Genomic DNA, 20,092 nt, shown 5'->3' on the forward strand with positions numbered 1-20,092 from the left:
ACGTTAACCTCTTCACTGATGCTTTCATAGCTCCAGTTTCGGACTGCCCAGGAGAAAAATCAGACGGCTGAGAGCAGAAAGGAGAAGGTCTGCAATTTGGAGACCACATCAAGCTTGAAGAGGAGATCTAAAAATTTTTCTTCCAAATTTCTGTGCCCCTTTCATCAGCCAGACGCGGCCCCTGGCAGATGGAGTCATGACTGTCACTTGAAGAGATGTTCCGGCAAGTGTGTATTGCAGCGGGGACACAGAAAACGCCATCCCTTCCCAACACCTACTTGCAGACGAATAGAGTAAGGCACCAGGGCCCTGGGATAAGCGTTCCTGCTCCCACGATGTGGGCCTTGGTGGCTAATGGCCCAAGCGCAGGGATGCTAGGGGCCTGGGTTCAAATCCCAGCTCTGTAGTATACCAGCTGTGAGATCTTTGTCAAATCCCTTCACTTCTTTGAGGCTCTGATTCCTCCTTGGTGGAGGGCACGTAATAATGGTTCTACTTTGCAGAGCTGGTTTAAGAATTTACTAAGAGAATGACCACAGGGCATTTAGCATGGTGCCCAACAAACAGAAGCTGCTGTCACTATGAAGCCACCTCTAGGCTGGACCGGACGCAGCAACAGGTGCCGCTTGAATGGCGGCATTCCCTGGGGAGGGGGGCGGGTCTGCCAGCCAGCACGGGAGAGCCAGGAGGGGGACGGAAAGGTGGGGGCAGGAGAGGCAGCTGAGCACAGAGCAGCTAGACTCTCCATTCATTTAACTCTCTTTGCAAAGAATAAGCACATTCTTCTCTAAGACACATTTGCTGACGTATACGTTTCTATTTCAAAACAGGAAAATGAGAGGAAAAATATTTCTTGATTTTCTTTAGGAAACCAAAGTATCTGCCGGCATGCAAGAAGAAAGGAGCGGGCTACGTCGGCAGCTGGGAGATGCGAGAGCAGAGGCGGCTGTGTGATCTTCCTCTCTCTGTGCTTCCCCCTCCGCCTCTCCATAGCAGGGTGACAGCACTGCCCGGTCCTGCAGAGCTGCTGGGAAGACGCAGGGGGCGGACTGCGTGTCCGAGGCTTAGCAAAATGCCTGGGATGCGGTCAGGGCTCCACAAAGTAGAAAAGTGACATCAGAATGATTGCAGGAGAAAAACACTAATAAGGCTCCTGGTGTTGGGTCCCTCTTCTTGAGTACTCACCTTAAGATGGACTTCACAGAGAGAGTTTTTGTGGGACTGTACGGAAGGCATATTTTCTGGGTACCCTGGAAAGTCAAAACACTGGATGAGTGAGAAGTTTGACAACTTCCATCTCTGAAAGAGCTTTCACTGGCCATGAATCTATATACGAAGACATACATTCTATGGTGGGAAAATCTTGCTCAGGCTCAACGGCATCTTTCCCTATCCCCTAAACCCAACATTATGGATTTAAGCATTACTCCTCAATATACAGACTTGTATGCGGGGGGCCCTTGGGGTCAGAGGCGCGGTGAGCAGATGAGCCATCTGGCTGAGATGAGAAGGGCTTTGGTCTCTGAGCCAAGAGTCAGATCAGCCTCAAAGACAACAAGAAGAAAGCAGTCTCTGCAAGTTCAACGGGACCTACATGTGGTATCTCCAAGTCGAAGGCTTTCTGAACTAGAACTCACTTGAATCTTTCAGAGAGGTTTTCATAACATGTACTTTTATATTTTTCTGTGTTTACTATATATATTTTTTCTTTTTATCTTTTTTTAAGTAGTCTCCATAACTAGCCAGGGGCTTGAAGTCATGACTCTGAGATCAAGGGCCACATGCTCTACAGAATGAGCCAGCCAGGTGCCCCTCTGTGTTTACTATTTAAACTCTGTTTCTTCCTCTTGAAATGAGCACTCACTGTGACTAACTCATGGAAAGCACTCAATGGATATTTGTTGTGTGAAAGGGAAAGAATGAAAGGTTGCCCAAACAGTTCAGGCCCACGCCCAAACACCCAGTGGAGATGAGTGCTACTTTCTTTATAATCTCTAAAAAAAATATAATACAGATCTGTTCTCCACAAAGAATTTACACTGCACGTTTAGCAAAAGGGATTACAATGTAGTACACATTTAAAACTTTCTAACTTTGACTAATAATAAAATTGACCGCACAAACAGCTAGAGAAAGACGCAGGGAATTTCTTACAGGAAATGGGCAAGGAAGGATATAGGACTTTCCTTGTATTTTCGGGATACACCTGCCAACTCATCTGTCCAAGCCCCGAACACTGGTGTCGGAGTAGAGTTCTTCAACCTTGTCAAGTCCGTGATCTGTGATCTCTTTTGGCAAATTAAACATTCACACCCATGCCCCTGGAGAACTGGTAACCTCACCCCCACTCCAGGCTGGGGAGCAGTACCAAGGTACCCAGCAAACCATCAGAAGTCCCTCTAGACAGAGACCTTCTCATGGGTTCTCTATTAGCCAATGTAGTTTACAGTGCACAGAGATTTCAGGAGATTTCTAATACAGAGGAATATTATGATGGGAATAGGCATTTTCAAGTTCCCCATAACCCACACATTGAAACCCGAGTTATTTCGGTGGCCTTGCTCTTTTTTTTTTTTTTTAATTATTTATTTGACAGGGAGAGATCACAAGTAGGCAGAGAGGCAGGCAGAGAGAGAGGGGGAAGCAGGCTCCCTGCTGAGCAGAGAGCCCGATGTGGGGCTTGATCCCAGAATCCTGAGATCAAGACCTGAGCTGAAGGCAAAGGCTTAACCCACTGAGCCACCCAGGCAACCCTGGCCTTGCTCATTTTATTGGTCCCTGGCCTACCTTCCACTGTGCTCAGCTGTATGGGATGCCAACCCTTCTAGAAGAAGGTCTTGAATCTGACCTTCCTGCTCAGCCCCTACCTTGGCTACTTTGTCTTCTCACCAAGCACAACAAATGCTGTTTCAAGAGAAGCCAAGGGCAGCCTGAGAGGGGAACGAATGGATCAGGAGAGGACCCAGCCCCTGCCTGGCTGATGGTGACATCTTTACGAGCTGCCTACACGGATGTGGGACCCCAGGCTCAGGGGACTATGATTTGTACTTTTCTTCCCAAGCTGGCAAAGCTCTTCCTCCCCATCTTCTCCCTTTCATAGCTTTGAAGAGTTGCTCTTCAACAAAAAACAACTTTCAGTTCTGTTTTCCAGTGGGATCAGCAGAGGCCTCGTCAGAGTCAAGCACGCATACCTATCAGGCAACACCAGGTGATCACTAGAGGGATATGGAAGTACATGTGGGACATCACCCCCTTAACATGGCGGGTGCGTGTGTCTGCGCACGCGCACATGTGAGCCGGTGTCTGTAAGGCTCCTGCAGTGATTATCCCTGAGCAGCTGGACTTTGAACCTCTTCTTTTTACTAGCTTCATTGTCTGGGTGGAATTTACAGAAGAATGGTTTTTTTTTTTTTAAGTCTTTTCTTTGTGTCTAGAAGAAACACTGCACAGAGAGACAAGACTGTTTAAATCAGGATTCGCACATTTAGCTATATGTCTGTTTTAGAACGAATTGTGAGCTCACGCTGGAGGCACATGGCTTCTTTGCATTTCCCGCAGCCTCCCGCACTAGTTTTGGACCCAAAGGGGCTTCACAATGGACCCCACCTGCCAAGCTCTGCTTTGATTTTTCAGTCCCTCCTACCCCTTCAGTACCACTACTTGTAGCTGGTGGCAGATGCTTGGCCTGCCCTGCTTTGAGATGTATGGTCTGGGTCCAAAGCTCTGGAGAAGGCCCCGCACTTCTTGGTAGAGAAGGACGGACTCATTAGGTCAGCCCCGCTGCCTTCACAGGGGACTGGCGGTCCAAGTCGCTCCTTATTGACTTCTCCAAGGGCCAGCAAGAGGAATTCCAGAGCTCCTCATTTGTCTTATCTTCCTTATTCCTTCTTTCTGGAATGTTACCTGCCTGCCCCCTGCCTTACATTTTTTTTTAAGATTTTGTTTATTATTGAAAGAGAGACAGTGAGCGAGAAAGCACAAACGGGGAGGGCAGAGGCAGAGGGAGAAGCAGGCTCCCCACTGAGCAGGGAGCCCAACATGGGGCTCGATCCCAGGACCCCACGATTACCACCTAAGCCGAAGGGAGACACTTAACCGACTGAGCCACCCAGGTGCCCTCCCTCAATCTTTATGTGGCTAGTTCCCTTTCCTCCTGCAGGTCTCTTTAAATGTCACCTCCTCAAAAACCTTTCCCTGTGCTATCTGATCTGAAGTCAGTCTCCCATATCATTCTGCCTCTGTTTCCTTCAGAGGGTTTATCACAATTTATCAGGTAACAGAGACAACATCTTCAGATAGTAAATAAGCAAAACTCCCCCCTGTATCTGCCCCAGCCCCCCTCCTCCAGTACCTAACAGCTTCCCCAGGTGAGGAGGTGGAGTGGCTGTTTCTGCCCGGAGAAGGCAGGGCATTGAGAAAATCCACTCTAGAAAGGTGGCAGAAGTATGAAACTGCCCTTTCTTGTTTTGGTGGAAGGAAGGAAGAAAGAAGGGAGGAAAGCTAAGGGGTTAGATGTCGGGGCCCTTGATTCTGCCGTTCAGAGGGCAGGCCTCAAAGAGGGTGAGGGACGCTGCCCATATACCAAGACAGGAGACATCTAAGAACATCTGGGCTAGGGGATCGCTTCCTAGGCATGGCCTTCTGCAGGAATCTTGAACTCCAGGTAGAACCTGTTTGAACCTGATGAGCGGTGGTTAACTCAGGAGCCTCAGGCATAGGCAGGCAGCAAGATTAGAAATGTGAGCCTAAAGCAAGGTTTCTGCTCCTCCCTACCTGCCTGGGGCCTTGCCGGGTAGGCGGGTGAGGACAGAGCTGAGAGGCTAAGTGACTAGTGGATGCCTGGAATTGGGTCACAGAGGTCACGGCGTGTGGCGATTTCACGGCAACGGTCAAGTGGCTGGGACCGTGGATTTCAGTGGCCGTAATTTTCAGTGAACCAAAAAGGCCAGAGGGAACTAGTTACCTCTCGATGGTTGCCAGTTCAGAGACCAGATCGACAACAGAACCCTGAAAGAACCCCAGGGGCCGCATGTGGACTCAAGGCTCTCTCTCCCTGCCACTATGAGATCCCATAAGCCCTCTCCCAGTGCACCCAAATAGCAACTTCGAGGGGAGCAAGCGAGGGGAAAGAAATCGGAAAGACTGTCCAAAAGGGGCAGGGTCATCCAAAGAGAGTATTTCAGCCAGACAGACTGGAATACCGTAATTAGCAAACATTAAATAAATTAAGTTAAAACAAAAACAGGCGGTGGGGGGTGGGCATGGGTGGCTCAGTCAGTTAAACGTCTGCCTTCAGCTCAGGTCATGATCCCAGGGTCCTGGGATCAAGTCCCATGTTGTCGGGCTCCCTGTTCAGTGTGGAGTCTGCTTCTCCCTCTGCCTCTGTTCATCTCCCCTCCCTGCTCTTTCTCTCTCTCAAATAAATAAATAAAATCTTTAAAAATCTAATCAGGCCAGAAAACAGTCTTCCTGGTGCAGAAGATAAGAGGCTTCAGACAAGGGCACAATCACTTCTCATTAGGTGAATAACGGGGAAAGCCTGTCATGGGGGAACTTGAGAACAACGGGCACGTAGCCCTGCAACACCAGTGTGTCACCTCTCCTCCAGGACAGCTCTGACAAGGGCAAGACTGACACCCCCCACTTCAGTGACCCGGGGAGAGAGCCAAGAACCAAAACCCCTCTCCAGGAAATCATTCACGAGTAAAAGCAAACTGGGGTTTACATTAGGTTTTTACCTTAAACCTGCTTAAAAAGAGAAATTTCTGCAATATAACATGGACATTTATATAAATAGAGGCAGCAGAGGACACGGGTCAGGCGGGACTTTGGTGTCATTCATTAATTCCTTCAGTAAATCCTTCCTGAGCTATTTCTACGTGCCACCAGGCACACGCAGAATTCATTATGTGCAGTGCCCACAGCTCGGCGTGCAGTCCAGAGTTCTGCCTGGCCTGCCAATTTCTGGCACGTGGCCTCAGCCACATCATTTAATCTCCCTAACTTGCAATAATACCTCTTGAGATAAGGCATTGGGAAAGCTCAGTATATAATATGTGGCATATAGTAACTGCTCAATAAATGTTCGATTTTACTGTTAGCGCAGTCACTAGTTTTAATCATCACAAAAAGTTTCTAACCACAGTCTACTCTGTAATGGTTCCTAGAAATTCTTTCTGGGCTTTCTGAAGTTGCTGTATCTGTTTGTGTGCATGCAAATGTGTTTATATACGTGTGTGTGTGTGTGTGTGTGTGTATATATAATATATATTGTATGTATAAAAATTACAATTTTTTCAAAGTGTGTATGTAAAAAAATTAGTTTTTTTGAGTGAGTGTATATACAAAAATTAGTTTCTTTAAGTTCCTGTATTCGTTCTTTCCCAAAAAGATAGACATAGCAATTTTTGAAATACTATGTTGCTGAGAGAAAAATTTGCATACAATGATTAGGTAATGGCTTTCTTTCTTTTTTTTTTTTTTTTTTAAGATTTTATTTATTTATTTGAGAGGGAGAGAGACCGTGCGCAACTGGGGGCTGGGGCAGAGAGACAAGCAGACTCCCCACGGAGCAGGGAGCCCCGAGATCATGACCTGAGCTGAAGTCAGATGCCCAACCAATGAAGCCACCCAGAACTCCTAGGTAATGACTTTCAACAAACACGTCCATAAAGCGAGACCACCACATAAGAGGACTAAGGTTTTCTGAGTGTGATTTATTTTATTGCTTCTTAATTATCCACTGTACTCACTGATTCACAAGTAAAATGTTCTGTCCTTCAGGTGTTTAAGCAGTTTAAGATTTGGGGATTTAGGACACCATGTAAATGTGGATTTTCAAATAAGACCTCACTTAATACAGTCCTCAGCACCCTGTGAGCCACAGCCAAGAGTTTTCGCCAGTTGACAAAGAAGAAAATGGAGAAGGTCAGCAATTTTTGCAAATTGACACGAATGAATTTGCTACTGATGTCATTTGACACTGGTTTGCTTAATTCCAAACCCTCTGTTCTTTCCAGTGTCCTTAATGCCTATTAATGCCTCTCAGAGAAGCGAAGGAAAAAAAAAAAAGCCCAAGGGAAGAAAATAATAAGAAAAGATATCAACTCGAAGAATTATTGAAGAAATCAGAAAAGAGAAGGGAAAGTCGTGAGAGTGAACATGAGAGAATTTTCCTGAGCTACCTAGAGGCCTGAATTGCTGAGTTGAAGGGCCTTGCCTTTATTCAGGTCACTGTCCCCAGAAGCCACCATGGACGGCGGTACTTGTCTTGTTAAGACTCAAGTCATTTTCCTACCTCAGGAAATTGATGAAGGGGGCTAAGCCTCAAAGAAATTCTAGAAGCACAGCATATTCAGGGCTGGACTGAAACGACCCAGGGAAACAGGAGCAGGCTATAGGATGTATCCCAGTAACAACATTATATTCCTCCAGTACATTTTGTTTCTTTTAGTTGAAGGTGAGCCGACTGGTCAGTTTCAGTGTTAGTAACAGCAAAGGTTAAGGTTAATACTCTGTACGATACACTTCTGTAGTCCACCCGCGAGACGGAGGGAATGGGCATGTCCAGGTAGTGGCTCGTATGGGGCAAGTTGTGGTTACACTCAGAGCTTGAAGACCCTACCTCTGAATCATATAATCCTGACTATCCAAACTCAAAGAACCATAGAAAAAGACTCCCCTGAACCACTGTGACAAAGACACTAATCAAATTCGGCGTGGTGGTTATGCTCAGGTGTAAGCCAGGTACTTACTGTTTTCCTCCAAAGAATTGCTCGGTATTGAGGGACACGCTGATTGTTTTGGTCAGAGAGGGTCACGGACAGGAAGAAGGGGCTCTTCTCGGCATCATTTCCAATATAATTCTGATGGACTGGAAAAGAGACAGGTTTAGAACAGTGAAGACCCTCTGGTTCTTCCAGGCCCTGATGGGAGTAGACAATTTTTCCTTCCCATGTAAGTATGGAACAAGAATCCCAAACCCAGCTCCGGAAAGAACCTGATCACATTGACATTCTCCTTGACAGTGACTGGTTCAGAAATGGACACGTGACCAATTCTGGCCAACAAGACAGGAGGAGAAATGGGTCAGGCAGTTTCTGGAAAGGTTTCCTTATTCTTGAAGATGGCCTGCTCCTTCCTCTGGACATGGGCGGTGTCTAGAAGTGATGCCTGGAAGTGCTGCAACCACCTTGTGACCCTGAGGAGGTCCAGCCTTGATGACAGCACTAAGCCCCTGAGTTCACCAATTCCAGAGCCTACCTTACCTCTGAGTTTCTCGGCATCTGAACTGATGGCACCAGTTTTCTCTAAAGTCACCGCTGCTCTGGACACTATGCTTTCAACCATTTGGGAGGATGACAACTTTCCCACTGATTTCTTTCTTTATAAAGAAATATGCCGGGCACCTGGGTGGCTCAGTGGGTTAAGCCACTGCCTTCGGCTCAGGTCATGATCTCAGGGTCCTGGGATCGAGGCCCGCATCGGGCTCTCTGCTCAGCAGGGAACCTGCTTCCTCCTTTCTCTCTCTGCCTGCCTCTCTGCCTGCTTGTGATCTCTCTCTGTCAAATAAATAAATAAAATCTAAAAAAAAAAAAAAAAAAAGAAATATGCCTTGTCCAGTAAGTGAACTTCTTAGAATAAAACAGTATCAGATTTTTAAAAAGACATCGTTTGGGTCTGATCACTCTCATGATACAGTCCCCGCATCACATCTTCTAGAAACACAGGCATTAGCCTGATAAGCAATTTATCTACCTCCTCTCGAATCCTAAAACAGTGATCATTCTTCCCTTCCCAGTCTCTCCTATTTAGCCACACTCCCATTTTCCGCCTTCCCACATGTGTTCACCCGAGCCCTTCACTTTAAATGTATACCGCTGTTAATGACTGAGCTGTCGCTTTGGGCCAGACATGGGGTTTGGCTCTTTCTCCAGCATGCCTCACTGAAACTCCTGTTCAAGCCTACTCAGTATGTAATAGAAACACCTCCATTTCACAGATAAGGAAATTGAGTCTCAGAGAAGTGGAGAGTGACCAGCATAAGAGTCTGTGGTTAAGCATGGCAGAACAGGATTCAGATCCATTTTAGAGTCTCCATGAAGGTTGGGAGAATGACTGCCTTTGTCAGTGGTATTGCCTGGCACATGGTAAGTGATAAATGCCCGTTACCAGAGCCCACGGGACAATGCCTCTCTAGTTCTATGGTGGTCCTGGAGCTCAGGGGTCCTTTTTATTTTCCCCCTCATTGTCTTGAACTAAGCGTTCAAAACTCACTATAGACAGGGCACTTGCCTTGTTAGGTCTGAAGATGTTTTTCACCCTGCAAATTCTTCTTAGGTCTCCAAAAACTATTTAGATGATCGGAGCTCCCTTTACTCCCAAGGGACAAAAATAACTGACCAAAAAACCCATATCTGTCTCTATCTCTATATCTACATGTAGCTTCTCTATATAACTATATATCTATAGTTTCATATATGAATATATATGAAAAATCCTAGGACTGACACTGAATTGAATCTTTCCATTGACAAAGCTATTAACCTGATATTAATGTCCCTAAACCGGGTAGTTTCAGACTTCTAGGGGCACCAGACACCAACATTTAATTTGCATTTTGAATATCCTTTCCTCCCAACCACCGTAATGGCATAGTTACCTTGTCCTAGAAAATACTTGAAATACCATCTGGTGTGGTATTCTGGGTTCTCTAAGTGCACGTCTGTTCTTCGCCACGTCCCGGGCAGAGCGGTTGCATTCTGTAATCAAACAAAGTCGTTCCATTAAGAGGCTTATTCAGAAAGTAAACAAGAAGCGGGCAGTGGGTGGCTCAGTGGGTTGAGCCGCTGCCTTCGGCTCGGGTCATGATCTCAGAGTCCTGGGATCGAGTCCCGCGTCGGGCTCTCTGCTCGGCGGGGAGCCTGCTTCCCTCTCTCTCTCTCTCTCTGCCTGCCTCTCTGCCTACTTGTGATTTCTCTCTGTCAAATAAATAAATAAAATCTTTAAAAAAAAAAAAAAAAGAAGCGGGCAGTGAACCTGGGGACTAAGAACCAGAGAAGTCATTGTCAAAAGCGTACGAACAGGGCTGTGAGCACATGTTCCCACGGCCACATCACAGCAGCATTTGGAAGGTCCTCTGGGTAGAGCAGAAAGAACCGAGGGAACTAGGAGACTCTGCTATTTCCAACTTGAGTGTAAAGTTGAACTTTCCTTTCTGGCCCAAATCTTCCAAATATTTGGGAGTTGGTGCCCCCTAGAGGCACGCCCTTCCGTTTGGTACCCCTGTGACAGGCCCATTTCACCTGGAATAAGATCTCTGCGGCCTCTCGAGTTCATATTATTGTAGAATTGTAAAAATGTGTCATGAGGTCACACAGTTAATGGGGGAAATTATGGGTAAACATAACGAATGATGTTAATCTTCTCTCCAAAGATATTCACCATAAATGATTTGATATGGCTTCCACTCCTTCTTTTCTTACATGGACAGACATTCTCATTTTTCTTACCAAATGCAATCATACTGAACCTCCATTGGCCTCTACTTTGCGCCATGTGTATACAGCAGACGACTGGAATGTACTTTTCTGATTCCAATATGCTTCTGGTGATTTCCTAGACTTTTGTGGTCACTTTATCATGTCAAAGGGGGTTTCCTTCCATTCCAAGCTTACAGAGAGGCCATTCTCAGGAATCAATACCAAATTGCACTGAAAGGTTTTTTTTGGCAACTCTTAAGAGAATAGGTTAAATGGCGGAAAAATCAGACTAATGTAATGAATTATACTACTGGCTCTTCCGATGCTGAATGTTTCTGAAATTTCTGGAATATATCCGACTAAGTCATGGTGTATGGTATACACTGCTGGAGTTTTAAAAAATATGAATTATGTAACATATTTGTTAGTGAGATGGAGCTTGTAGGTTTCTTTTCTGTACAAAGTGCTGTTATGCTTCCAGAATTATATAACTTAAAAAGTGAATTAGGATGCTTTCTGTCTTTTACATGCTCCGGAAATACTGACACTCATTGAGAGAGCTTTAAGGGTACTTTATATGCATTAGCTCCATAGCATCTCCACCAACTTTGTGACACAGATTTTATTTTATCCCCGACTTTCAGATGAAGAAAGTGTGGCTCGGACACTTCAGCGACGCTGCCTAAGGTTGCTGAGCTCCTATGCAGCGGAGCTCGAACTGAGTCAGGGCCAATCCTGGAGGGTTGTTTTTTTTCCTTTTTTAAAAATTTAATTTAAATAAAAATAAAATTTAAAAAACTCCACAAGGAGTAAAAAAGGTAGGTAACGTTTCTCAGTATTGTGCTTTTGTGGAATTTTCTTGAGTTTTAAAAAAATCAGCTACTGAGTCTATGTACATATATATATATTTTTTTAAATTTGGAAGTAATTTTGAACTTACATAAAAGTTGTGGGAATGGGACTGCACAGAGCATCTGTATACCCTTTAACAGATTTACCTACTGCGAACATTTTACCCCATTTATTCCTTTGCTCACACACACACAATTTTTTCTGAACCGTTTAAGACTACGATGCACAAATAACAACACTTTATCCCTAAGTGCCTCAGTGTGTATTTCCCAAGAATAGATCTTCTTCCATAACCACAATATAGCTTTACCAACTTTTACGACTTTAACATGGATATGGTACCTCTAATCTACCATCTGCATTCCAATCTTGTGAATTGACTTTAAAACGTCATTTAAAGTATTTTCCCTCTCGGGTGCAGGATGATGGGGTTGTCGGGTCTCTAAATTCCCTTCTTCTGCAAATTTCCACAGACTCTGCCTTTTACAACACTGATGTTTTTAAAGAATATGGCATGTTCCTCCCCTCTTCTTTTTTAAAATCGAGCATGACTTCTTCTAGGTTTGTCTGATGTTGCCCCACGATGAGGGGCAGGGCACGCGTGCCCGGTCAGAAGGCTACACAAGGTGGGGGCTTGTCCTTCTCAGCTTTCTGTACTTCAAGACCTCTATCTGCTCCTCACTGGGGATGTTAATGTTGATACCCTGTTCAAGATATTGCCTCTCGGTTTTGACCTTTTGGTGTGACTCAAGAAGAGCACATAACAATTGGATTTTGCTTCTGGTAGAATTTCTGGATGATTCATTGTCAACAGTATTCACTTTATAATCATAAACCACTGGCAACGTCCATCCACAGTCCCCTATGCCATGGGGCTGCGTGCAGCTGCGGCATGACCTTGGGGCCCACCAGCCAGCCTCAGGCATCAGCTGACCAGACACAGGGGGTGTCTGGCTCAGGCACCTGGCCTTCACCAGCCAGATGGCACTGCAGTTGGTGCCATTGTCCCAAGGCCTGAGACCCTAGACACCATCAGCAGAGCCTTGAGGAGACTCTGAAGGAACCAGGAACTTGGTCCTCTGGAGCTTCCCAGACTTGATGGCACAGCACCAGGTCTTGGCTCTGGGCTTCTAGATTTGTTAAAATATTACCCTGGGACCATTCCAGATTCCTCAGGATCTCTGTGGGCGTGGCCCAAGAATCTGTAGTTTCACAAGCATCCCTGGTGACTAGGAAGACTAAACTTTGAGAAGCAATGCTCTATGCCAGCCATTCTTTTTTTCTTTTTCTTTTCTTTTTTTTTTTTTAAAGATTTTATTTTTGGGGGCACCTGGGTGGCTTAGTGAGTTAAAGCCTCTGCCTTTGGCTCAGGTCATGATCCCAAGGTCCTGGGATTGAGTCCCGCATCGGGCTCTCTGCTCAGTGGGGAGCCTGCTTCCCCCTCTCTCTCTGCCTGCCTCTCTGCCTACTTGTGATCTCTGTCTGTCAAATAAATAGATAAAATCTTTTTATTTTTTCTTTATTGGTGGTGGTAGTGGTGGTGGTGGGTCGGGTGGTGGTGGTAAATAGATAAAATCTTAAAAAAAAAAGATTTTATTTATTTGACAGAGAGAGAGAGACACAGCAAGACAGAGACACAAGCAGGGGGAGTGGGAGAGGGAGAAGCAGGCTTCCCACTCAGCAGGGAGCCCGATGTGGGGCTCGATCCCAGGACCCTGTGATCAGGACCAGAGCCAAAGGCAGATGATTAATGACTGAGCCACCCAGGCACCTCTATGCCAGGGGTTCTAAAAGAAGGCAGGGAGGGCATGAATGTGGGTAAAGAAAAAAAAAAAACCAACTTGATTTCCCTAACTTCTAACAAAAATGTAGTGTTTCTTGGGTCACCTCTTGTCTCAGTCAGTAGAGCATGAGACTCCTGATCTCAGGTTTGTAAGTTTGAGCCCTATGCTGGTTGCAGAGAGGACTTAAAAATAAAATCTCGGGGGGCGCCTGGGTGGCTCAGTGGGTTACAGCCTCTGCCTTCAGCTTGGGTCATGATCTCAGGGTCCTGGGATCGAGCCCCACATCGGGTTCTCTGCTCAGTGGGAAGCCTGCTTCCTCCTCTCTCTCTGCCTGCCTCTCTGCCTACTTGGATCTCTGTCAAATAAATAAAATCTTTAAAAAAAAAATTCTCGGGCGCCTGGGTGGCTCAGTGGGTTAAGCCGCTGCCTTTGGCTCAGGTCATGATCTTAGGGTCCTGGGATAGAGTCCCACATTGGGCTCTCTGCTCAGCAGGGGGCTTGCTTCCCTTCCTTTCTCTCTGCCTGCCTCTCTGCCTACTTGTGATCTCTCTCTGTCAAATAAATAAATAAAATCTTTAAAAAAAAAAAAGTTCTCAGGGCGTCTGGTGACTCAGTCATTAAGCTCAGTCTGTCTTCGGCTCAGGTCATGATCCCAGGTTCCTGGGATTGAGCCCTGCACTGGGCTTCCTGTTCGTGGGGAGCCTGCTTCTCCCTCTCCCACTCCCCCTGCTTGTGGTCCCTCTCTCGCTGTGTCTCTGTCAAATAAATTAAAAAAATCTTAAAAAAAATAAAATCTTTTAAAAAATGTTTCTTTCAACCACAAATGTCGGTCAAAACAACAACAGCAACAAAAGAGAACTACAGTAGAACAAACAGCCCTGATAACAATGTCACACACACGTACACATGTGCACGCGCACGCGCACACACGCAGGCACACATGCACAAATCAGATATTTTCAGAACTCACTATAGTGGCTGCAGATATCTTGAACACCGTTTACAATCTTCTTGGTTCAAAACTGTAATAGTTCTAAGTCCTGCTGCTGGATTTGTTATTTAATGTACTGATAAAAAAGGATATATATTACTGTATCATAAATCAGGTTTTAAAAAATCCATCTGGGGCACCTGGGTGGCTCAATGGGTTAAGCCTCTGATAACTATTTCTTTTCTGTTTTTAGACAGAGTATGCAGGGGTCGGGGAGGGAGGGACATAATCTTAAGCAGGCTCTCAGCCAAGAGTGAGCCTGATGCAGGACTCGATCTCATGACCCTGAGATCATGACCTGAGCTGAAATCAAGAGTCGGATGCTTTAACTAGCTGAGCCACCCCTCTGATATATTTCAATTTACCATTTTCCTTTGTAATCCTGTGTATTGTTTTACGCATTCAAAAACATTCTGAGAAGGGGTCTACAGGCTTCAGAGATTGCCAAAGGGGTCAAAGGATGTAAAAACTGGCCCCCACACTCTAGATCTTCTGAAGCACTGGATCTGCTTTCTTCCCTCCCAGAGGTCTGGACACTAGCAACCGCAGGACGGAGTAACATAGGAGGAGCGTCTCAGAGTCACAGACGGGACTCTGGCCGGTGGCATGCCCCAAATCTCTATCAAGTACAAAGTGTCAATTATGAGGTGTTTGTGTTTTTTTTTAATGATCAAAAAGCTAACTACTTAATTTTTGTCTTCACTGAATCCTTAATTAAAATGGGGGGGGACCCCGACACCAAAAAAGTTGTTAGTCTCGCAGAGCGAGACACTTCATGTCCCTTGTTAAAATCACATACGATGAGGTGTAAAGACACAAACATACGCAGGAACTGACAAAGAAAGGAGACTAAAGCAAAGAAACAACAGAAGTACCCTCTGCCCAAGACTGCATGGGCCAGAGCGACTCCAAAGATGATCTCTGGTTTCTGATGGTAAGTACCAGAAGCGGACAGAAAAGGCCCCAAATCTTGAGTGAAGAGTAAATGATTTTTAAAATATGTAGACACCCGTGGAACCACTCCCTGGATCAAGACAAAAAATATCTTCAGTGCCCTGAAGGTACCCAGTCATACTGTGAAAAGTAACCATTGCCCTGACTTCTATCACCACAATTCATTTTACTTGCTCTTGAACTTCGAAGAAATGAAATCCTAGCGTGTGTATTTGTGGGGTCTGGTCTGCCCTTTGGCACCAGGTCTGTGACGTTCATCCATGTTGGGGATGTAACAAGCTCACTCTCTCCCACTGCCGTGTGGCTAGTCCCCAGTGTATGTATGCATCCTCTGGCTGCTGGACATATGGGCTGTCTCCAGTTTGGGGTCGTTAAGGATAAAGTCACATGAACAGTCTTGTAACTGTCTTTTGGTGGCCATAAGCACTCATTGCTACTGCCTGGGACCAGAGGAGGCAGACTTCAGTTCTAGTAGATACTGCTAAACTTCCAAAGAGGATGCACCAGCTTACACTATTAGCAAGATGTGCAGAGTTCTAGTGGTTTCCTGTCCTCTGACCAGCTCTTAGTGTTTCAGGCATTTTCCTTTTAGTGGTTCTGGAGTGGGCATAGTAGTGCCTAACTGTGGCATTAATTTTGGAATAAACCTTAAGTCTTTTTTTTTTTTTTTAAGATTTTATTTATTTATTTGACAGAGAGGGAGAGTACAAGCAGGGGAAGCAGAAGAGGGAGAGGGAGAAGCAGGCTCCCCTCTGAGCAGGGAGCCCGATGCAGGCCTCGATCCCAGGACCCTGGGATCATGACATGAGCCGAAGGCAGCGGCTTAACCCACTGAGCCACCCAGGCGCCCCCAACCTTAAGTCTTTTAAGTAAGATTTATTTTACAGAGGGTTTCAGGGATATAATAACTTTGTCTAGAACATTTAAGGTGACAATAACACCAGGAACACTTTATTTGACATCAACAAGCAAGTCTGGAGGAAATACCCTGATGGACACATCTGCCAAAGAACTAAACATTAAGGCTGCAAATGCTCATAGGTGTTTTATGCCCTTTTAGATAATCATTTGCTAAAAGATATTATGAAGAGTAATAAACTCAAATTTTTCCATGCTGCAGATATGCCTGAACATGCCACAGTGTTAAATGAGACCTGAGACCAAGAAATCCTGAATCATTCCGACATCAAATTCCAAAGCCCACAAAAGCTCCTTGTTGCCTTCATTGTATTTTTTTTTTTCTTTTTTAAGATTTTATTTATTTGAGGGGTGCCTGAGTGGTTTAGTCGGTTAAGCATCTGCCTTCAGGTCAGGTCAGGATCCCAGAGTCCTGGGATTGAGTCCCACATGGGGCTCCTTGCTCAGCAGGGAGCCTGCTTCTCCCACTGCCTGCTGCTCCCCCTGCTTGTGTACTTTCTTTCTCTCTGACAAATAAATGAATAAAATGTTATTTAAAAAAAGATTTATTTGAGAGGGAGAGTGAGCGTGGGGAGGAGCAGAGGGAGAAACAGACTTCCTGCTAAGCATGAAGCCTGAGATCATGACCTGAGCCCAAGCCAAGAGTGGGACGCTTAACTGACTGAGCCACTGTCTTTTTATTTTATTTTATCTTATTTTATTTTATTTTATCCTATCTTATCTGATCTTATTTTATCTCGTTACTCCATTTATACTCGTGGGATGTGAAGGGGAGGACTGAACGAATCTGGCCAGGATATTTTGAGGAGAATGTAATCAAAATCTACATATAACACCCTCATTTTATCTGAATGTTTGCTAGTGTTGGACTTGAAGCAGGGAATCTGCACCATGAACTTGAACTGCAGATGAGATCCCTAGTTTTATATAACACCTGGGAGTTCTCAGAGTCTGTTCCAGAGTGAGCCCAATTAATGAGAGAATGCATTTAAACAGACTTTACTTCAGTTTCTAGGTTTAAATTGCTGAGAGAATGCTGGCAATAAAGAAGATGGATTTAAAAACACACACACTAAAGACTTCTGAATTGCAAATGCAAATAAATATAAGCTGGTTGAAAAAGTGAAACCACAGACAAAGTAAAATCTGTCTCTTTCGGTCCTCCATGTCCCTGTCCACATCCTTTGCCTTTGATAACCATTCTACCAGGTTGGTGCGGTTAGTCTCAGACCTTTGTATGCATTTACAAAGGTGTGTTTGCTGTCTACATTTGTGCATACAACGTTAAGTTATCTGTAACTTAAACACACAGTTATCTGTGTGTTTGCTGTCTACATTTGTGCATACAACGTTAAATTTATCTGTATATGTGGACATGGTACAGATGTGGACATGGTACAGATGTCCACATATACAGATAAATTTGTAACAAACACATATGTGTATACACATAGAATTTATTTTCATAAATGGGAAGATAGTGGAGCTATTACACTGAAACCTGATTTTTTCCACTAAAGAAAATATCTTAGGGGGGCGCCTGGGTGGCTCAGTGGGTTAAGCCGCTGCCTTCGGCTCAGGTCATGATCTCAGGGTCCTGGGATCGAGGCCCGCATCGGGCTCTCTGCTCAGCAGGGAGCCTGCTTCCTCCTCTCTCTCTGCCTGCCTCTCTGCCTGCTTGTGATCTCTCTCTGTCAAATAAATAAATAAAACCTTTAAAAAAAAAAAAAAAGATTCTTAAAAAAAAAGAAAATATCTTAGGGGGTGCCTGGCTGGCTCATGCAGAAGAGCACACAACTCTTGATCTCAGGGTCGTGAGTTCGAACCCCATGGTGGATGTAGAGATTAAATAAATAAAATTTTTAAAAACAGAAATTATCTTGGAAATATTTCTATGTCCGTACATTTAGATTTACCTTGTTCTTTTTAGTGACTATGCAGGTTTTTAGAAAAATTAAATACTACAGTTGAGTAGAGATATGTAACATCTGTAAATGGCATAGAAGGACCTGCTGCGGCAAGTCAAAGTTCTCTGATGTCTTTCCTGACCTGCCATTTCCATTCTCTAGAAGCAATTACTGCTTAATTCTTATGTATTCTTTTGGAAACTTTCTTGCATACTGACAAACTTATTTACCTTTTTGTCTGTTAAGGAAGTGCATGATATATCCTAATCATTCTGGAACTTGCTTTTAGGTCTAACTGGACCCTAAACATTTCTCTGTGGTATTACATATACTACTGCCTCATTCTTTCTAAGAGCTACTAAGCATTTTATTGTATAAATGTATCATAATTTATGTAATTACTCCTTTACTGATAGAAATCGAAGTTGCTTCCAGGTGGGTTTTTTTTTTTCCTCCCTCTTTAAAATAACGTTACAATACACATTCTAGCAGTAGAACTACTGGCCAAATGGTGTGCGCATTTTTAATTATTGCTAATTGCCCTTCCAAAAGATTGTCCTCGTTTGCATATCCCCCAACAGTGTATAAGAGAATCCTCCCACACCAAGGAAGATTGATTTATAAAAAGCTGAAAGATTGTCCCTCTGCTCCACAATATACTAATTGGTACATACAAGTGAGCTGTAAGGGAGGTCTCCAGTGATCCACCCAGGGGTCACACTCATTTTAATTAATAATCTGAGTGAGCACACAGATGGCAGGGGAAGCACAGTGGAAGGTAATGTAAAGCTTCTCAGTGGGTTAGCTAATAGGACAGGTGACAGAATCAAGATGTCAAAAAAAAAAACAAACCTCTTGACAATTTGCAATCAGGGACACACTGATGAGATTAAATTTAGTATGGACAACAGAAAATCCTACATTTGGGGACGAATTCTAAGTGCATAAGTACAGGAAGGAGAAGGCCAGGTGCTACAAAGCAGGAATCCGCACCCATTTCACCTGTGTGGAGACTAAGGCTTCAAGAAGTTGAGTCATAAACTGGTAAGTGATAGAGTGAAGCCCGAACCCAAGTTTGCTTGACTCCAAAATTGTCTCCACTACATCGTGAAGAAGACTGGGGCAAGGGGCAGCGTTATCGAAGGTCCGTAATGAATCACTGGCTTTGTAAAAAGAGAGTGTGCCTGGCAAGGAAAGGGACGAGCCTACTCTCCCTTGTCCCTGTGTGGGATGTGCCTGGAGCCCCGACTTTAGTTCTGACCACTTCAGCTTAACATCAACAACCTCCCATGTGGCCCAGGAGCACAGTGAGGACGATGATGAGTGCAGCGGAGTCCGCATCTTAGGAGCAAAGCAGCACATGTCCTGGAACCCTGGAGGCCCACCATGGCGAGGAGGGCGAAGACTTACAGAAAATGCAAATAGCAACTCCGAGTGGAAAATAGAAACAGATGAATTCTGCCCAATAAAAAGAACCCTGGGGATGTCCTGAGTGATGAAGGTAACAGGAGTGCCTTTTCTTCTAACGAGGGGCCTTTGCTGGGTCTCTAAAGAGCTTCAGGAAGGAGCGGCTTGCTAGGAAGCCCAAGCCTTGATCAGAAGCTTGTACCTTTCAGCCCCGCGGTGAACCCTGTGGGAGAGGAGGGACTGCAGACCGATTCAGTCCCTAATGGCCAATGATTTGCTCCACTGGTGAACACAAGAAGGTGCCGGGTGGGTGGTCCTCCCAGCGGGGGCGTGGGAGCTCCATGCCTGCCCTCGCCCCCCAAAACCTTGCTCTGGGCATCTCTCCCGTCTGGCTGATCCTGAGTTGTATCCTTTGTAGTAAACGGGAGAGCAAGTGAAGGGCTTTCCTAAATTCTATGAGTCATTTTAGCCAATTATTAAACCTGGGGTGGGGGGTGCTGTGGGAACGCCTGACTTTACAACCAAGTGGAACAGAAGTGTGAGTGACCTGGCAACCTGATACTTGCAACTGGTGTCTGAAATAAGGGCCGTCTTACGGGGCTAACTCGGGCAGTTATGTCCTAACTGAATCGTAGGACACTTGGCCACTGTCTGGAAGAAAGCGACCTATCAAGGAGGGAGCAAGTTCCCCATTCCTGCAGAAACATTCGAGCTGACTGGGGCAAAGCTGGTGCAGGGGCACTTGCCTTGGGTGGGGGACTGGCCTAGATGACCTCCGAGGCAGTGAGAAGCGGACAG

The 20,092-nt window shown here is 45.1% G+C and overlaps 1 protein-coding gene across 6 annotated transcripts in view; it reads right to left on the minus strand.

Annotated features, from left to right (window-relative positions):
• GARNL3 (GTPase activating Rap/RanGAP domain like 3) overlaps positions 1–20,092 on the minus strand; it is a 144,279-nt gene that overhangs the window by 57,854 nt on the left and 66,333 nt on the right. For all 6 annotated transcript variants that reach the window (XM_044264869.1, XM_044264867.1, XM_044264873.1 and 3 more), the window contains 3 exons: positions 9,662–9,761; positions 7,755–7,873; positions 1,186–1,250 (listed from right to left, as the gene is read on the minus strand). In XM_044264869.1, coding sequence (XP_044120804.1) covers positions 1,186–1,250; positions 7,755–7,873; positions 9,662–9,761 — 284 coding nt within the window. The remainder of the gene's footprint in view (positions 1–1,185; positions 1,251–7,754; positions 7,874–9,661; positions 9,762–20,092) is intronic.

Source organism: Neovison vison, chromosome 9 (assembly GCF_020171115.1).
Source record: "Neovison vison isolate M4711 chromosome 9, ASM_NN_V1, whole genome shotgun sequence".
Lineage (NCBI taxonomy): Eukaryota > Metazoa > Chordata > Mammalia > Carnivora > Mustelidae > Neogale > Neogale vison.